We start from the raw sequence: 16,937 nt of genomic DNA, 5'->3' as shown, positions 1-16,937 counted from the left end.
GAACCCCGAACTCCGACTCCCGTCTGTCTCCAGTCTCCTGAGTGTGTCGCTCCAGTTCCCGGCTCCCGTCTGTCTCCAGTCTCCTGAGTGTGTCGCTCGAACCTCCGGCTCCTGTGTGTCTCCAGTCTCCTGAGTGTGTCGCCCCAGTGTCCACACTCTTCCAACAGCAGTGAGACAAGGACAGTATCAATACCATTCTATAGTACCTCTGTGTTGTAATAAACTCTCTCAGTCTCCTTACCATTGTCTCCGGTTGTTCTGTCCGTAACAATGTATGTATATACATATGTATGTATGTACATACGTATGTATGTACATACGTATGTATGTACATACGTATGTATGTATGTACATATGTATGTATGTATGTACATATGTATGTTTGTAAGTATATACCCATGTATATATTATATACATATTTATGAATTTATGTATATAAATATGTATGTATGTATGTATACACATATGTATATATGTATACACATATGTATTTATTTATGTATGTATGTATATACAAATGTATGAATGTATATACATATGTATGTATATATGTATGTATATACATGTCTTTATATATATATGTATGTATGTATGTAAATACATTTGTATGTATGTATGTATATACATATGTATGTATGTATATACATATGTATGTATGTATATACATATGTATGTATATATGTATGTATGTTTGTATGTATATACGTATGGATGTATGTATATACATATGTATGTACGTATGTATGTATATACATATGTATGTATGTATATACATATGTATATATTAAATACATATGTATGTATATATGTATGTATGTATATACATATGTATGTATGTATGTATATACATATGTATGTATGTATATATGTATGTATGTATGTATATATGTATGTATGTATGTATGTATATACATATGTATGTATGTATATACATATGTATGTATGTATGTATATACATATGTATGTATGTATATACATATGTATATATTAAATACATATGTATGTATATATGTATGTATGTATATACATATGTATGTATGTATGTATATACATATGTATGTATGTATATATGTATGTATGTATGTATATATGTATGTATGTATATATGTATGTATGTATGTATGTATGTATATACATATGTATGTATGTATATATGTATGTATGTATATATGTATGTATGTATGTATGTATATACATATGTATGTATGTATATACATATGTATGTATGTATGTATATATGTATGTATGTATGTATATATACGTATGTATGTATGTATGTATATACGTATGTATATACATATGTATGTATGTATGTATATACATATGTATGTATGTATTTATATAAATATGTATGTATGTATGTCTATATGTATTCATGTATGTATGTATGTATGCATGTATGTATGTATATACGTATGTATGTATTTATGTATTTACGTATGTATGTATGTATGTATATACATATGTATGTAAGTATGTATGTATATATGTATGTATGTATGTATGTATGTACATATGTATGTATGTATGTATGTACATATGTATGTATATACGTATTTACGGATGTATGTACATATGTATGTATGTATGTATGTATGTGTATACATATATACATGTATGTATGTATATATATACATATGCATGTATGTATGTATATACATATGTATATACATATTTATGTATGTATATTCGTATGTATGTATATACATATGTATGTATGTATGTATATACCTATGTATGTATGTACGTATATACATATGTATGTATGTATGTAAGTATGTATGTACATATGTATGTATGTATGTATGTATATACGTATGTATGTATGTATGCATATACATATGTATGTATGTACATATGTATGTATGTACATATGTATGTATGTATGTATATACATATGTATATATTATATACATATTTATGAATGTATATAGGAACGTATTTATTCCTATATATGTGTATTTATGTATGTGTATGTATATACATATGCATGTATGTATGTATATACATATGTATATATTATATACATATGTATGTATGTATATACACATGTATATATTATATACATATTTATGAATGTATGTATATAAGTATGTATTTATGTATACGTATGTATGTATATATGTATATACATTTATACGTATGTATATACATATGTATGTATATACATACTTTTGTATATACGTATGTATGTATATATGTATGTATGCATGTATGTATATACATATGCATGTGTTTATGTATATACGTATGTATGTATATACGTATGTATATATACATACTATGTATGCATGTATATATGTATGTATGCATATACACATGCATGTGTATGTATGTACATATGAATATACATGTGTATATATATACAGCTATATATGTATGTATATATGTATGTATGTATATCTGATGTAAATATCTGACGACTTTTGAATTGAATCTCTGAGAAGCGTAAGAGTGAAAGTGTTTGATGTTCATAAACTAAATAGAGACAAAGACGTGGACAGCAGCAGCACTTTAATGGCTTCACACACACACAGCACTTAGGTAAAGAAAAGCAGTCAGACTATACATTTTTATTTTACTTCCACTGCACAGAAACATGAAAGTTTAACTTCGACTATGGAAACATTAACTGTTTACTTGTATTTCTAGTGGATGTAGTGCAAAGCAGAAACATAAATCGTTGGCTGTCAGATTATACGACTAAACAAACTGTCAAGTTGTTTGTAGGCACAATTCTTCTTCACTTGCAGCAGAGATGTTTCGACGTTTTCACCATGACAACGTCTTAATGCTGGTTCTCTGTCCAAAAGTAAACCTCTGGTACTCATTTATTCTGAAAAGCTGAAAGTGCAAAAGTCATCCAGAAAGAGTAATGTAACGCCAGGCTGATAAAGACTGTTTCCCTGACCTCTTTTTTAAAGCTACATCATTGAAGTGAGGTGACAATTTCAACCATCGGAGGTCAGCAAAAACTAGATTGACAGTTTATTCAAAAGATGGGATTAGGGCTGATTTTGTCAGTGTGAATCTGTAAAGTAACACACAGCTTTAATGTGTTGGTCATCACAGTGTTGGTAGGTGGAGAGGTACAGAGTTGTGAAGTGGAAGGAGGTATGTTGGGTTCCTACAGTAAAACAATGTTGGATGACTCTCCGCTGGAGTACCGAAGATGAACAGCTGTTTCAGCACGCACATACATGCATATGCTTTTAATAATCCGTATTATTTTTAATATCTGCCTGACAAAGTGAAGACATTGTTGTGTTGGAGGAGTTGATTTTATTGCAGAGATTTGCACTATTTTATAACAAAGCCATGAAGCGTATCTTTAAATCTGCAAAAGGCACATTATCTTGCTTTAACGTCGCCCATCAGAAACACGTGTCTGATGACTAAAGTGTCTGTGTGTCAGAAAAATTTGCATCTGTTGAGGTTTACTTTTGGACATTTTCCCCTCTCTTCGCTGCTTGGTCTTCTTCCTCACTGTCCCTGTCCCTGTCCCGGCAGAGCCCCCAGCAGGCCGTTGGCTGTGGTGAACAGGTTGATGGGTGACGATCCGTCTGTGATGAGGGTGGACTTCAGCCCCAGAGCCTGGAGCATTTTCACCTGGAGGACGGGAAACAGACGCTAAGTCTCTCAAGTCTAAAGCTCAAATTGTGACGAGCATTTCAAAAAGGTGTGGTGGATTTAAAAACAAATCGCCAGTCAGAGCCTTCTATTGGTGCAGCGAGACTGGATTTTGCTTCCCATTCATTTCTATGTGAAATGGGTCGAGCTACATTCAGCCTGATTTAATTTTGACACATCATGAAATCATGAGGCTGTCCAGCCAATCAGAGAGAGGAGGTGGGACTGACCTCTCATTCAGGAAACAGTCTGTCTACAATCTTGTTTTATAACTGCAGGTGAGAAAACACACGGAGGGATGCTGATGCTGACGTGAGAGTGAGGACGGTGACAAAGGTTACTGACTGTTGCTAGCTCCTGCAGCTCATGTTCAGTCCTACCCACACCATCTCCTGTCCCCCTCCTGCCTTCGGCCACACCACTTGTAAATGTCACCTGGCACATTTTGGGCCGACTACAGCTTCAGATTGGGATTTCATCTAACTGTCAGACAACAAGTGAGGATAAAACTGAGGTCTTTGTCGTAGCACTTCTTAAATCAGAGAATTTCTACAAAAGTAATGGATCTAGTGGCGATGCATACAGCCTGACAGCTTGTAGTTTTTGACACATCTGTGGTAAATACTCTAATCATAAGGTCCACCTGCTTAGCTGTTCCTGGAGCTTTTTACTGTCTCCCATTGCCTTCCTCAGTCATCATGTGACTCTGGAAATACCTCAGAAAGTGGACCTTGAGTTTAGAAAATTCACCAGCAACTAATTTGATTATCTGCTGTGTTATATCAGTTTATATCACAGTAAACTGAACATCTTTGGGTTTTGGACTGACAAGACATTTGAAGACGTTGCTTTGGACTGTGGGAAGTTGTGATGGAGATTAAGGCTGCAACAAATGATTATGTTAATTTATGATTAATCCACTGATAACATGGACATTTTTCACTGTTTGCTGACATTTTAGAGCCAGGTCCAAGTCCAAGGTGACTTCTTCTGTGTTGTATCCATTCACTCGACAACAGTCACTAATGATCGGTTAGGACAAAATTAAAATTACTTGATGTATTTTAACTTTATGGTGGAAACTAATTGACCAGAACATCACTGTCCCATCTCAGACTTTGTACTTTAAGTTTGGAATAAAAGTTTGCTCTGCTAAACTGCATTACCACTGAAAAGTCGAGTATCAAAATAAAGTTGGTGTAGTGTTTTTCCCGCAGCAGCAGTAGTAGTACGGTACCTGCAGCTCGGGTCCGGCTCTGGCGATCTCCTTCAGCGTGTCGCTGCCCAGACTCTCCACCAGCTGGCTGAAGCGCTCGCTCTCGATCTGAGCCAGACGCTTCTGCTTCTCCACCTCCAGACCATCCATCTCCTTCTTATAGCTCAGCTCCTGCTCACGAGCCTTCGCCAGCCGCTGAAGCTCCGCCTCCTACACACACACACACACACACACACACACACACACACACACAATGTGAGAAGATCCAGTAGGTAAGAACATAAATGTATATTATATTTAACAAAGTTATCCTACCTGAAAGGGTGTGTTGCATGTAGGCTGTTTGACATTATACAGTGGTGGAGTAGTAAATTTACTGTACTTTGCTACTTTATAATTCAGCTCCACTACATTTATCCAACAACATTACATACTAATGTACTAACCAACTAATAAATTATGATGTATTATTATGGATTACGCTACCCGGCAGTGTATAAAGTAGTTGAAATTACCTGCTGCAACATGGTGACGCTTAAAAATTAATGCGCCACTAATTATAATCCAATAATATGATATATATTATTTTGAAATGAGCCATTCTGGATAATGACTACTTTTACTTTTGGTACTTCAGGTATATTTTGATGCCAATACTCGTGTACTTTTACATAAGTAATATTTTGAATGCAGGACTTTCACTTGTAACAAAGTATTTCTACACTGTGGTGTTGTTATTTTAACGTACCGCCTCGATCCTCTGAGCTTCAGCCTTCAGTCTGGCCTCGTTGACCGCTGCCTCTCCCTGAATACGAGCCGCCTCCGCCCGAGACTGAGCTTCAGCCTTGGCAGCTCCTGTACTCTCCACCGCAGCACTGAAACACACACAGGGGTTAATAACAGACGTGCAAGAAGTACTCACATCTTTTACTTAAGTCAAGTTTTGAATGCAGGACTTTTACTTGTAACAGAACAAAATCATTAGCATCAAAATATACTTAAAGTACCAAAAGTACTCGTTAATGCATCGATAATATATATTATTCTGCATAATGTGTTTATCACTTTAATGTTGCAGCTGATGAAGGTGGAGTGCATTTTAATTACTTTATACTGCTAGCTTGTGGAATATCTTATCTTAACCTATAATAATACATCATAATTTATTAGTTGTATTAATAATCTGAACCTGCAAAGTAACTAGTAACTTAAGATATCCAAAAAAAGGAAGTAAAAAGTACATTATTGGCTTCCAAGTATAAAGTAGCATAAAATGGAAATGCTCAAGTACAGTTTTGTGGTACTTTACTTTACTTAAGTAAATGTACTTAGTTACATTCCACCACTAGTTAATAGGAAGGTAGCAGGTGACAGAAGTTATTTGCCTTTTTCCAGAAAAACCCACAGTGTGACCAGTGTGACAGAAGTGAGTGGAATTATTGTGTATAAAAACAGTATTAGTGTTAAAAATGAGTGTTTTTAAATCAGAGTGTGACATGACTTTGCTGTTGTACTGATGGAATAATAATATAATGGACACTATACTAAATTTATCAAGACTACAACAGGTAATTCAGTCACCATTCTTATTCCTGCAAGCAGCTGCAATGTTACCTGTCCTGTCTGCAATGTGAGGGACTTTAACGCCTCCTACTGGTGCTTCACCAGTTAACCCAGTGAACCTGTGGTTACCTGAGTGCCTCCAGCTCCAGCAGCTCCTTCCTGGCTTTCTCAGCCTCGGCCTGGTCGGTGATCCTCTGCCTCTCCAGCTTCCCCCGAGCCTCCTGCTCCAGACGCTCCGCCTCGTGCCTGCACACAGAGAAAACCTCATGACGCTGGACAACTTCTTCATTTTTTTTAGTTTCTTTCCATGATAAATAAAGGAATTTCTGACTGTAACTGCATCCAGTACATTAACTATCGTAAAAGGAATAATTTAAGATTTTGGGAAATACGCTTCCAAACAACTCCAAAAGTCTCTGATTTGCATCTTAGCTTAGAGGTAGTTTTAGTCTATTTGCACTAAACCCAGCTGGCTACAGGGTGAATTGGTGACTAGTTTCTTAGCTAACAGGACCTAGAAGCCAGTTTTAAGCTAAGGGAAACTGGAAGCTTATGCTAAGCTAAGTGGACCTAGAAGCTAGCCTGACTGTCCAAAGTAAAACAAAAGAAACATCTACCAACACCTCTAAAGCTCATTGATTATCTTATTTGTTATACATGTTAAATAAAAAGGTTTGTAACTCACGCTAGTATCCTCCGTGGGTGATAAGTTCTCTAAAAATGTTTAAATGCTGTAATAACTGTCTTTTTATTTTTATCTTGTTGTGTCTGGTCTGTCTGCCACGAGCTTTAAAAACAAGAAGACACAAAGCTGACACTCGCCAAACAGGGGGAAACTGCTAGCCTAGCTCCATCAAACACCTCAAAGTCTGTCTGATTTACGTGTTCTGACTTGTTTATTAAAAAAATAATGTAGAAATAGAAATGTTGAAAAGGAGAAATTATGGTTTTAGCAGAAGTTAGCACGTTTTTGGGGGGACTAAAGTTCCCCTTAGCTTAGAGTTAGCCTCCAGGTCCCTTTACGTTAGGGTTAGTCTCTAGTTTAGCATAAGCTTCTAGGTCCTGTTAGCTTAGAGTTAGCTTCTAGGTCCTGTTATCTTAGAGTTAGCTTCTAGGTCCTGTTAGCTTAGAGTTAGCTTCTAGGTCCTGTTAGCTTAGAGGTAGTTTGGAATTTTTTTTCTCCTCTTTTGATGTAAAAAAGCTAGGTTTGTGCTAAGCTAGGCTAAACCTGTCCCATCACTGTACTGGAGATAGGTCACATAGATGAAACTGTAATGCATCTTCTCGTCAGGAAGGTTTCACTAAATGTCAGATTCTACTTTTAAGGACCTGCAGACGCCATGAGATGGAAGCGCCTCTACAACAGGTGCCTTATAGGAGAGAAGGACCTGGGCGTCTGATGATCCCTAGCTGCCTGCAGAAATGACAAACTTTAACAGTGCTGGTGTGTGTGTGAGTGTGTTTCGGACCGTGCGGCGGCCTCCTGGGAGTTGGTGGTGATCTCGATGGCCAGCTGGACGCTCTTCTGCAGGGCGTCTCGTGTCCTCTGGTCCACGGGCTCCACAGACTGGATGTCCACGCTGCTGATCACCAGGTTGTTCTGGCTGAAGCGAAGGCTGGAACGAACCGCCAGCTTCTCATCGAAGCCAAACACAGACGAGCAGATGATCCGGTTCGAGTTCTGCAAACGAAAAAGAAGATCTTAGATTGATGACGAGTGTAAAGATCTTTTTTATGATTTTATGTAAATAAGTGGAAGCGTTTTTATTTCTAACCAATGTGAAACAGCACACTGCAAACAAACAGGTGCTGTAGTCGAACCAAGATAAAACGAATCAGCTCGTATTTGAATATAAAACTCAAAGATGGTGACAGAAGAACAGAGGACAGCGAAATACGAACCTTGTGGAAATCGTCGAACTGCACGGAGGCGACGGCTCCTCTGACCCGGGAGGCGATGGCCTTACAGGCGTCTCCGACAAAGTCAGGAACTGAGAACAGAGCTGCTGCATCAGCAGAGTCCGCTGGAGACTTTATATCAAAGTGCCTGAAGAGGAATGAGGGATCACAGTCAGAGATTTAATACAATTGGAAAATGTATCCAGACGTCACAAAACATAAACACATAAAGGAGAAGACAGGCAGGAGAGACGCGTCTTCATTTGCTTGTTTGCTGATAAATTTAACTTGAAATTTCTCCTACCGAGTTTTGAAAAACTAATTGAAGCACTTTGAAAATGTTACTGCAGTGAAAGTGTGCGAGTGTGATCAGGAAAAAGCCCTTAAAGCATTAAAGCAGTGCAGCGTCCCTGTGGCTGCTGTGCTGTTATATATTCTATCATCAGGTTATTATTCCTCGTGCATTAATGTAAAGCAGGATGTTGCTGCTGCAGCTGGTGGAGCTGGAGCTCATGTTGAACCGGTTTGTATCGGACTGCAGCTGATGATGCTTTTCATTCTGGATCCATCTGCCGATTCTTTTCTCCGTCGATCCGTCGATCGATCGATCGGTTTGGAAAACTGGTGAAAACGGTGAGAAACGCCGTCACGACGACCCAGAGCCCAAAGCGACGCCTTCAGCGTGTCGTCGTGTCCGACCGACAGTCCGAAGCTCGACGTTATTAACAAACATCACAGTTATTACAGTCGTTCAGAGGAATCAATCGACTAATCGTTTCAGCTGAACTTGTATAAACTGTTGGGGAGTTTAATCTAGAACAAAACATCAGATTTTATAAACTCTTCATATGTTTTGTGTAAAAATGTTAATTTGTAACTAAAGCTGTCAGATAAATGTAGTGAAGTAACTACACTGAGGTGTAGCGGAGTGGAGGTAGAAGGTGGCATGAAAAGAAAATACTCAAGTAAAGTACTTAACTACAAATTTGAGGTACTTGTACTTTATTTGAGTAAATGTACTCACATTTACTCATTATACAAGACACAGCAGCATATCCTTGTTGCTGTAAACTCTGAAACTGCCTTCATATACTTTAACTACCTTGAAGATTTGAATAGCGACATGCATTCCTTTTGAATTGTTTTGTCCAGTTCGTCAGATGTCATAGTTCCTGCAGATGTTTTACATTAAAATACTTTCAGTAGTTCAGGTGGAATAATGTTGTTCTCTGCTGGAAGACCTTTATTTTGAAACATGTATAAGTGTTAGTTTGCTGTAATTGAAAAATAACTAAAAATCAGACTGCAGATTATTAACAGCAGTCATGTTAATTAATGTGTTGGTGGAGCACAATATTTCATTGCAACTGTACGGATGTGCTTTATGTTGTGAAAATTCATCAATATAGGCTACAGGAGAGGGAAAGTCAGGTCCTGTGGGCTCCGTCAGCGCTCCTCCTGATAGGCTAGTTGTTGTGAAGCGTTGATCTTTAAGGTTCATTTGGCCGTCATCTCATATTGTTCTGTTCCGATTGTTTTGGTTTTTATCCCACGTTGTCTTGTGGTTTGGTGCATTTTTTTTTTTTTTTACCCATTATCAATTTTAGCTTCATCCTTTACAGGCACTTTTGTAAGTCCGAATGTTTAAAAGCCTTTGCTTATGCACTCAGTTGCCAGTTTATTAGGTACACCTAGCTAAAACTACTAACAGTCCTGTAAGAAATCCTCCATGAAGGTTATAATGTTCAGTTTGTGTTGAAACGTGTTGATTCACCTGTAAGATCATCACCTGTTGGACTGTGTTGTGTTATACTAACAGGTGTTTCTATTATTTTGTCCACCTCATTCATATCATTGAGGATTGGCGAAATAACAAAGGTAGGTGTACCTAATGAACTAAATAATAATAAAAAATAATAGACGGTGGAGATATTTGAGGTATTTTGGTGCTAAAACACTTTAAACACTGTAAGAGCAAACACTAAGCTTAGGACTGACGCAGCCCTGATCTGGCCATTTCATATTCTCTTATCTTTAATGTTCCTTTAACCTTCTTTAGTCTATTTGTGCTGAACAGAGCCCAACCCAGCTGTTCGGATGTTTTTCAGTTACCAGTTGTAGGAGAGCTGCAGCTGCAGCCGGGCGTGGTCGGCCGTCTCGATGGTGATGATGTCGGTGAAGAAGTCGGGCCCCAGCAGGAGGCAGACGGCCTTGATGACGTTGGCCCTCTTTGGTTTGTCTCCGGACAGCGACAGCACGGTGAACTGCTCGTCAGGTCCCAACATCACCATCTCTGGTCCAAACACCACCCTGAAGAAAGACCACACCAACACCACGTCAGCTCATTGTTCTACCTCCACATGCCTCCATCAGGACCGGAAACCGGAGTCCCACCTGGCCCTCTTCTCTCTGTAGTCGTAGACCTGGATGGCAGCGTTGTGGGGGACCCGGTAGGAGACCACCTTGGTCTTGTCCCTCGGCCCGCTGTCTCCGGTCGTGGTCCGGTCCGAGCGGTTGGCCAGCGGGTCCAGAGAAGAAGCCAGCAGGGTTTCGACGTTCGCTGGAAGCTCCTTCTGCCACAACTCCTCATCCTGGGTCAGCATGTAGGTGTGACCGATCACTGCTCGCACCTGAGAGGCAGCAGCACACACCGGTGAACAATGGACTCAGCGCTGCGCTTTAGTTAGATTGAAACTGCACGTGCAGTCAATTTAATCCAATAAAACACATTAAGAAAAGCCAGCTAATCAATAAAAATGGATCAAATAATGAAAACACAGAGTGCATATTGCACACAGAACCAACAGATAATACAAACAGAGAATCACCAGATGATTATCAAAAGGATAAGAAAACAGACGGGATTTAAAAAGGTCAAACGAGGGAAACTATTCAGGGGGAAGACATCCGATCAGCCCAGCAACTGAACTGGGAGCGTAGAATGAAGAGCAGTGATTGGTCAGCAGATCTATAACCTGGTGTCTCTCTATGCAACACTGTATCAGAGCACAGGACTGGTTGGTTGTAAATCAGTTTATTTCATCACATGTTCGCTGCTGACTCAGCTTCAGCACATCTGTATTTACTTTTAGCTGCTGAGTTCAGCTCATTTCAACATGAAAGTCAGCTTGAACCTTGCTTGATGTAGACAAACTGGTTTTTCAGACTCTTGCTGAGGGCGTTCAAGGAAGGTGCTCAAGGAAGTTTAGACATCAGCCAACACAGGCAAACACGGCTGGACGGCCTTTTCTTGTATAACATGATTAATGCTCAACAGCGGACGAACAACACTTTCCACAAACGCCTGAACACATCAACAAGGACGAGTTTTCAAAGACTTCTATCTGATGTCAAAAATGAGGAGCCTTTCATTTAACAGCAGCACCAATGGTTCTTTATACACGAATAACTGCGTTTGATTTGTTCTGTTCTTAACATTTATCTGTAGTCAGTAATTTATTATTATCATTATTATTTTTTTATCTTGTTTTTAATGTTGTACAGCACTTTGGTTCAGCTTCGGTTGTTGGAAGGTGCTGTAGAAATAAAGTTTGATTGATTTATTGATTAAAGAGAAAAATACTGATACAAGAAGGATTTTAGATGAAAACATTTAAATTATTGAGAAACCATCTAAATTAGTTAGCTGGTTAGAAGAGCAGTGTTTCCAGAAATCAATCCAGAATTATTATTATTATTATTATTATTATTATTTATTCTAGAAAATCTTTCTCCATTCCCAGTTCATCAATTATTGTTGAAAAATTAAAAAATTACAATCACAATTTTCAAGGTGACGTCTTCAAATGTCCGACCAACTGTCCAAAACTTAACGTAGTCAGTTTGCTCCCATAACATAATAAAAAGCAGAAAATCCTCACAAATGACATTCTCACATGAAAACAAAGCAGCGGTACGCTCCGCTAAAGAGAAACCGAAGCCGCCAACTCGTACCTTTCCAGTTTTGATGTCCCGGACGTAGATGCCCTCGTTCTCGTCCAGCGGGATGGCCTGTCGTCTCAGCACCACCTCCACAGTGGCGGGGGGGACGTACTCGATGGGACCCCGCAGCATCCAGCGGTCTCCGGGGCGACGGAGGACGCCGCTCCTCCGCGAGCGCTTCGCCCTCTCCTGCATCAGCTCCTCTTCCTCTGCCGCCTCTTCCTCCTCCTCACGCTGACAGAGAGAACGGGGGAGAGAGAGGTGGAGGAGGGAGAGAAGGGTTAACGTGGCGATGCATTGGAGTGGGGGAGGAGGGGGAGGAAGAGGAGGAGAGGGGATTGGAGAGGGGCACTGAGGGGAAAATGAAACCCAAATAATGTGAAATCAAAGTGGAAGAAATTTCGAGAGGAGGAGGAAAACGTAAAGGGTGGACGGAGTGATGAAGAAGGAACATGGCGTCGGGAGAGGGCGGGGTTTGATTCAAAGGAAAGAAGGGAGAGCAGAAGAAGAAGAGAACAGAGGCGGGTATAATGGGTTAGCCCGCTTAGGAAGGAAGATGGTGCAGTGGAGGAATGTAACTAAGTATCATAAAACATTTCAAAGTTTGAAACCTGCATCGTTTACATCCGTGTTTACTAGCAAGCACTCCTCTTCTTCACTGCTGAAACCACCTCATGTTTCAGGAGCTAAACTTTGATTCTCTGATGAAATCATATCAATATTTTAAGCTGATCAGCTTCATAGTTGTGAATCAGGAACTCCAGTATGTGAAAAAGAAGTGGCTCGTAAAAATGAGGTGTAAGAGTCAGCAGGCTCAGATTTAATCAACTTTTCACATCTGCTGCTGCTCAGCTCATTTTCAGGTTGGCAACATTAATTAGACCGACTCTCGACACTGTTTCTGACTTCTGTAATCACAGATCTCAACTAAACTCTGAGTTTTAGCTGCAGCTTTCGCGTCTTACGAATGTTAAAAGCTGTACCTAAATGAATTTGATTCGAAAGGATTTAGATTCAGTAAAATACGAGCCTTAACCAATCACACTCCGTACCTGCTGGCACAAACACCGGCCCGTACTTTATAAAAAGGCTTTGAGAACAACTTAGCAGCAGCCGACAATCTTGTTTTTGCGACGGAGCACGTTTTTGTGACCTCTCACACCCATCATGATTGTGGCATTTTCTCTCACCAAAATCCACTCCCTTTTCCCTGAAAGAAATACCTGCGATAACCTCTGAACATGCTGGCCGTGGTCCAAGCTGCAACAGACTTTAATCTCTCAACCAGAGAGGGCAGAGACACACCTCTGACGCTTCACTTCACACCAGCATTTAAATCGCTCTAGTCTTTCATCACGACACACCTCTGTATGAAGATGAAGTTTGCTTTTGTAATCAGTTATCAGCCGGTTGCACAAGACCAGCTTTACAAACTGTCAGAGTACAAATAAATTATGTCTGAGTGAACACAAAGTCACACCTGCTCCTCCCTTCATTCCTGTCCACGTCAATAACTCCCTCACAGAGAGAGACACTTTAAAAGACAAAATGAAAACACAGTTGATGTGTTTGATCTGCAGAAAAGATAAGAGCTCACTGACATCTTGAACAATCAAATGACTGATTTATGTCACAAGGAGCAGCATGAAGCGAGAGGTGTGGGACTGCGGGGGCAGCAGAGTGAAGGCGAAGAGGGTGTGGTGATTAATAAATACACTCTTAGCCAATCACAGTGAAGTATGACAACAGCTCAAACACGACGTGAACACACAGCACCACACACGTTAATTAGTTCATTAGGACAACAACGATAAAACTTAACAGAAAAACTGTTTCTGATCGCGTCAATTCTGCGCGGTGTCAGTTTCATTCCTACTGTATCTCGCGTTGAAAATAATCGCATCATAATGTAACTGGTGTGATACGTAAGGGATAATGCTCGACGAGGTGTCCGTTATCAGGAATTAATGGACGGCAACCATCCTTAGCGGAGTCCACTAATTCCTGATAATGGACACCTCGAAGGGCATTATCCCGCCTACACCATGGTCACTTGCCAAAGAAAAAGACCATTAATTTATATTTTCATGCGCTTTGCCATCAAAATCAAAAGTTTTTCACAAGCCATAACTCAGTTTCCCTCGCTACAGCTGAGGGTTTGACTACTACCTGGAACAATCATTACCAACCCATAAGGTTCTTATGCAATGGAAATGTTGTTCACTACTCCAAGAAATAGGACGAACCTTAGATACGACTTGGCAACGGGAGATATTTCTAGTCCGCTCAGCTCAGAAAGCTAACGTTATGCTAGCAAGATTCAAAGTCAACAGCTACTAGCTTGAGCTATCCTCAAATCAAGATCAAGATTTTCACAACAAAGCCAGAGCCACGTGTGTTGGCAGCCGCAGCCTGGAGTAGCGAGTCGAACAGCGAATGGGAGGCGAGATGATGCTTATGTGAAAGTAACAGGAAGTTCAGAGGGGCAGTGTACTTCCTGCAGCTTGTGTGTTACAGTCGCCATCCTGTGGTGTTCAGAGGCACTGAACAACGAATCTTTAGAACGGTGAACACAGTTTCACTGGAACTACTTAGCAGGAGTCCATTATTAGGAATTAATGGACACCCTGCAGCCAATCAGAATCGAGTATTCACCCAGACCATGTCATAAGGCAGTCTGAATGGGTTTTTACAAGGTAAACGAACAAAACCTTTACCGTATGAATCAGCTGCGGACAACAGATACTGTCAACATTTATAGATAAACACGCTGCTTTGAACACATTAAAAGTTTTGATGCCGCATGAGATTTAAACGCAACGACTGGTTGAAAAGTGTTTTAATTGCATTTTAAGCTTTATTACATTATTATTATTATTATTATTATTATTATTATTATTACAGTGCTGCTTGTGTTGGCCACAAACATGGAGGCCTTCGTGTTAATGAGCTGGACAGTTGTGATTCCTCTCCTCACCTCCTCTGTGTCGTTGAAGGCCTCCACAGCTTTCAGCACCAGACCCTCCTCCTCCGACAGCACGTACACGTCCTGGATGCCGTGTTCAAGGTGCTCACCCGGCAGCAGGAAAAATGAACGCTCACCCTGACAGAGAGAAAGGAGGAGTCAGTTACCAGGTACGGGGGGAAAGTAGATCCAGTACGTAGTAGTAGTGAAATATTATTACAGAACAGAATGAGAGAGATATTAGTGGCTTTTACGCTGAAAAACTTCTAGAAACAAAATATTCGGGGAACTTGTGAACATTGCCGATTTCAAAAAAATCCCAGGGGGGTAAGCAAAAATGACTTGCATAAAATTATAGCCGCTACAAACCACTATCCAACCTTAAAACTAGCAAGAAAAAAAGACTTTAAGCCTGTTTAGCTTCATATAAGCGATGAAATGTCAGAAGTTCAAGTTAAGAAAAAGAAAAAATAGGACTACAAAGAAAGACCGTAACATTTTGAAATAAGATAGAAATGATTAAAACATTATACAGAAGATACTCCCAAACTAGAATATTCTTTTAATTCAGCAGTTTAGCAATTAGACACTATTTTATGAGTTTTGACCATCTGTTAAAACAGACAGATGTTTCCGTAATCGCACCGACTCAGCAAGCTACAGATCATTTATAAGTGCCATCAAAATGTCGGAGAGATCGTTCTGTCATATTGTTTGGTTTTGCCGAATGTTCTGGGAAAAAATAATGACAAAAAAAAGGGAAGATTGAAACCATGGAGCTCATTCAAGTAAAGAGGGACGCTTCTCACCTTCACCACCCTCTTCTGTCCCAGCTGAGGTTTCCCGTCGGGTCCGACCGGGTCCAGGATCACACAGTACTGTCTGCTGCTCAGAGTGGTCACGTCCACCACCCCCACCACCTCCTCCGCCACAGAGGGGATGTGAGCCTCCCGGTCGGCTATGGTGACGAGCCACTCCTCCCCCGTACGGCGGTCCCGCCCGCCGGCGTCTTTAAAAGGCCGCAGGGCGCGAACATGAAGCGCTCTCTGAGGAGACGACAAGTGAAGCATTAACACCTGGTTCATGTCTGTTTTCGCAGTTTAAGTGATGTCGTGCCTCTGTACACTGGACAGTTTGGTCCCAGGCGAACGCCGTAAGAGACAATAATTGTCCTACATCTCACTGAGACACAGGGAGTCTGTTTACCTGCAAAACATCTGGGTTCTTATCACGTTCCTCAGTTCCCTGGAAACCTGCTTCCAACAGTCTCCGGGTTTCTTGTCCCTGTCTCATGTTTCTGCTGTTTGTCTCTGAATTTATGAATGAAACTTTCCACAGTTTGCAGTTCAGTGTCTAAATCCAGGTTTTTGATTTCTCAACATCAGGTGTCGACAGGACACTAACTCAAGGTAGTATATCCAGTCGGCTCAAAACTGGTACTGAGCCAGGTTTCTGAAGCCAGGATTCTTCCAAAACCTGATCATAACCCGAATACTAATGTTTTCACTTTACATCACAGCGATTCAATCTGAGCTCAATCAGAATCAGAAATACTTTATTGATCACCGAGGGGAAACTCTTTTGCTCGCCTTTACGTCAGTGCACACAGGAAGAGAAGCACTAAGCAAAAAATATATATAACACACTATAATACAGGTCAGAAAATAAATTAAGTACCAAGTGGGTATAAGTATAAAATAAAATAAGTGTGAAGTACCAAGT

The 16,937-nt window shown here is 40.0% G+C and overlaps 1 protein-coding gene across 1 annotated transcript in view; it reads right to left on the bottom strand.

Moving 5' to 3' along the window:
- Positions 1 to 2,497: 2,497 nt before the first annotated feature.
- Positions 2,498 to 16,937, bottom strand: part of LOC122868984 (major vault protein) — a 23,289-nt gene continuing 8,849 nt past the window's right edge. Inside the window, exons 7-17 of the mRNA XM_044181503.1 lie at positions 16,025 to 16,261; positions 15,228 to 15,353; positions 12,263 to 12,484; positions 10,703 to 10,938; positions 10,421 to 10,618; positions 8,312 to 8,456; positions 7,879 to 8,090; positions 6,539 to 6,655; positions 5,595 to 5,721; positions 4,868 to 5,056; positions 2,498 to 3,609 (exon numbers count right to left, since the gene is read on the bottom strand). Of these exons, the coding sequence (XP_044037438.1) occupies positions 3,484 to 3,609; positions 4,868 to 5,056; positions 5,595 to 5,721; positions 6,539 to 6,655; positions 7,879 to 8,090; positions 8,312 to 8,456; positions 10,421 to 10,618; positions 10,703 to 10,938; positions 12,263 to 12,484; positions 15,228 to 15,353; positions 16,025 to 16,261 (1,935 nt within the window). The 3' untranslated portion in view covers positions 2,498 to 3,483. The remainder of the gene's footprint in view (positions 3,610 to 4,867; positions 5,057 to 5,594; positions 5,722 to 6,538; positions 6,656 to 7,878; positions 8,091 to 8,311; positions 8,457 to 10,420; positions 10,619 to 10,702; positions 10,939 to 12,262; positions 12,485 to 15,227; positions 15,354 to 16,024; positions 16,262 to 16,937) is intronic.

Source organism: Siniperca chuatsi, linkage group LG21 (genome assembly GCF_020085105.1).
Source record: "Siniperca chuatsi isolate FFG_IHB_CAS linkage group LG21, ASM2008510v1, whole genome shotgun sequence".
NCBI classification, from domain to species: Eukaryota; Metazoa; Chordata; class Actinopteri; order Centrarchiformes; family Sinipercidae; genus Siniperca; species Siniperca chuatsi.
Note: the sequence above shows the minus strand (reverse complement) of the source record. Positions and strands in the feature narration are given on the sequence as shown.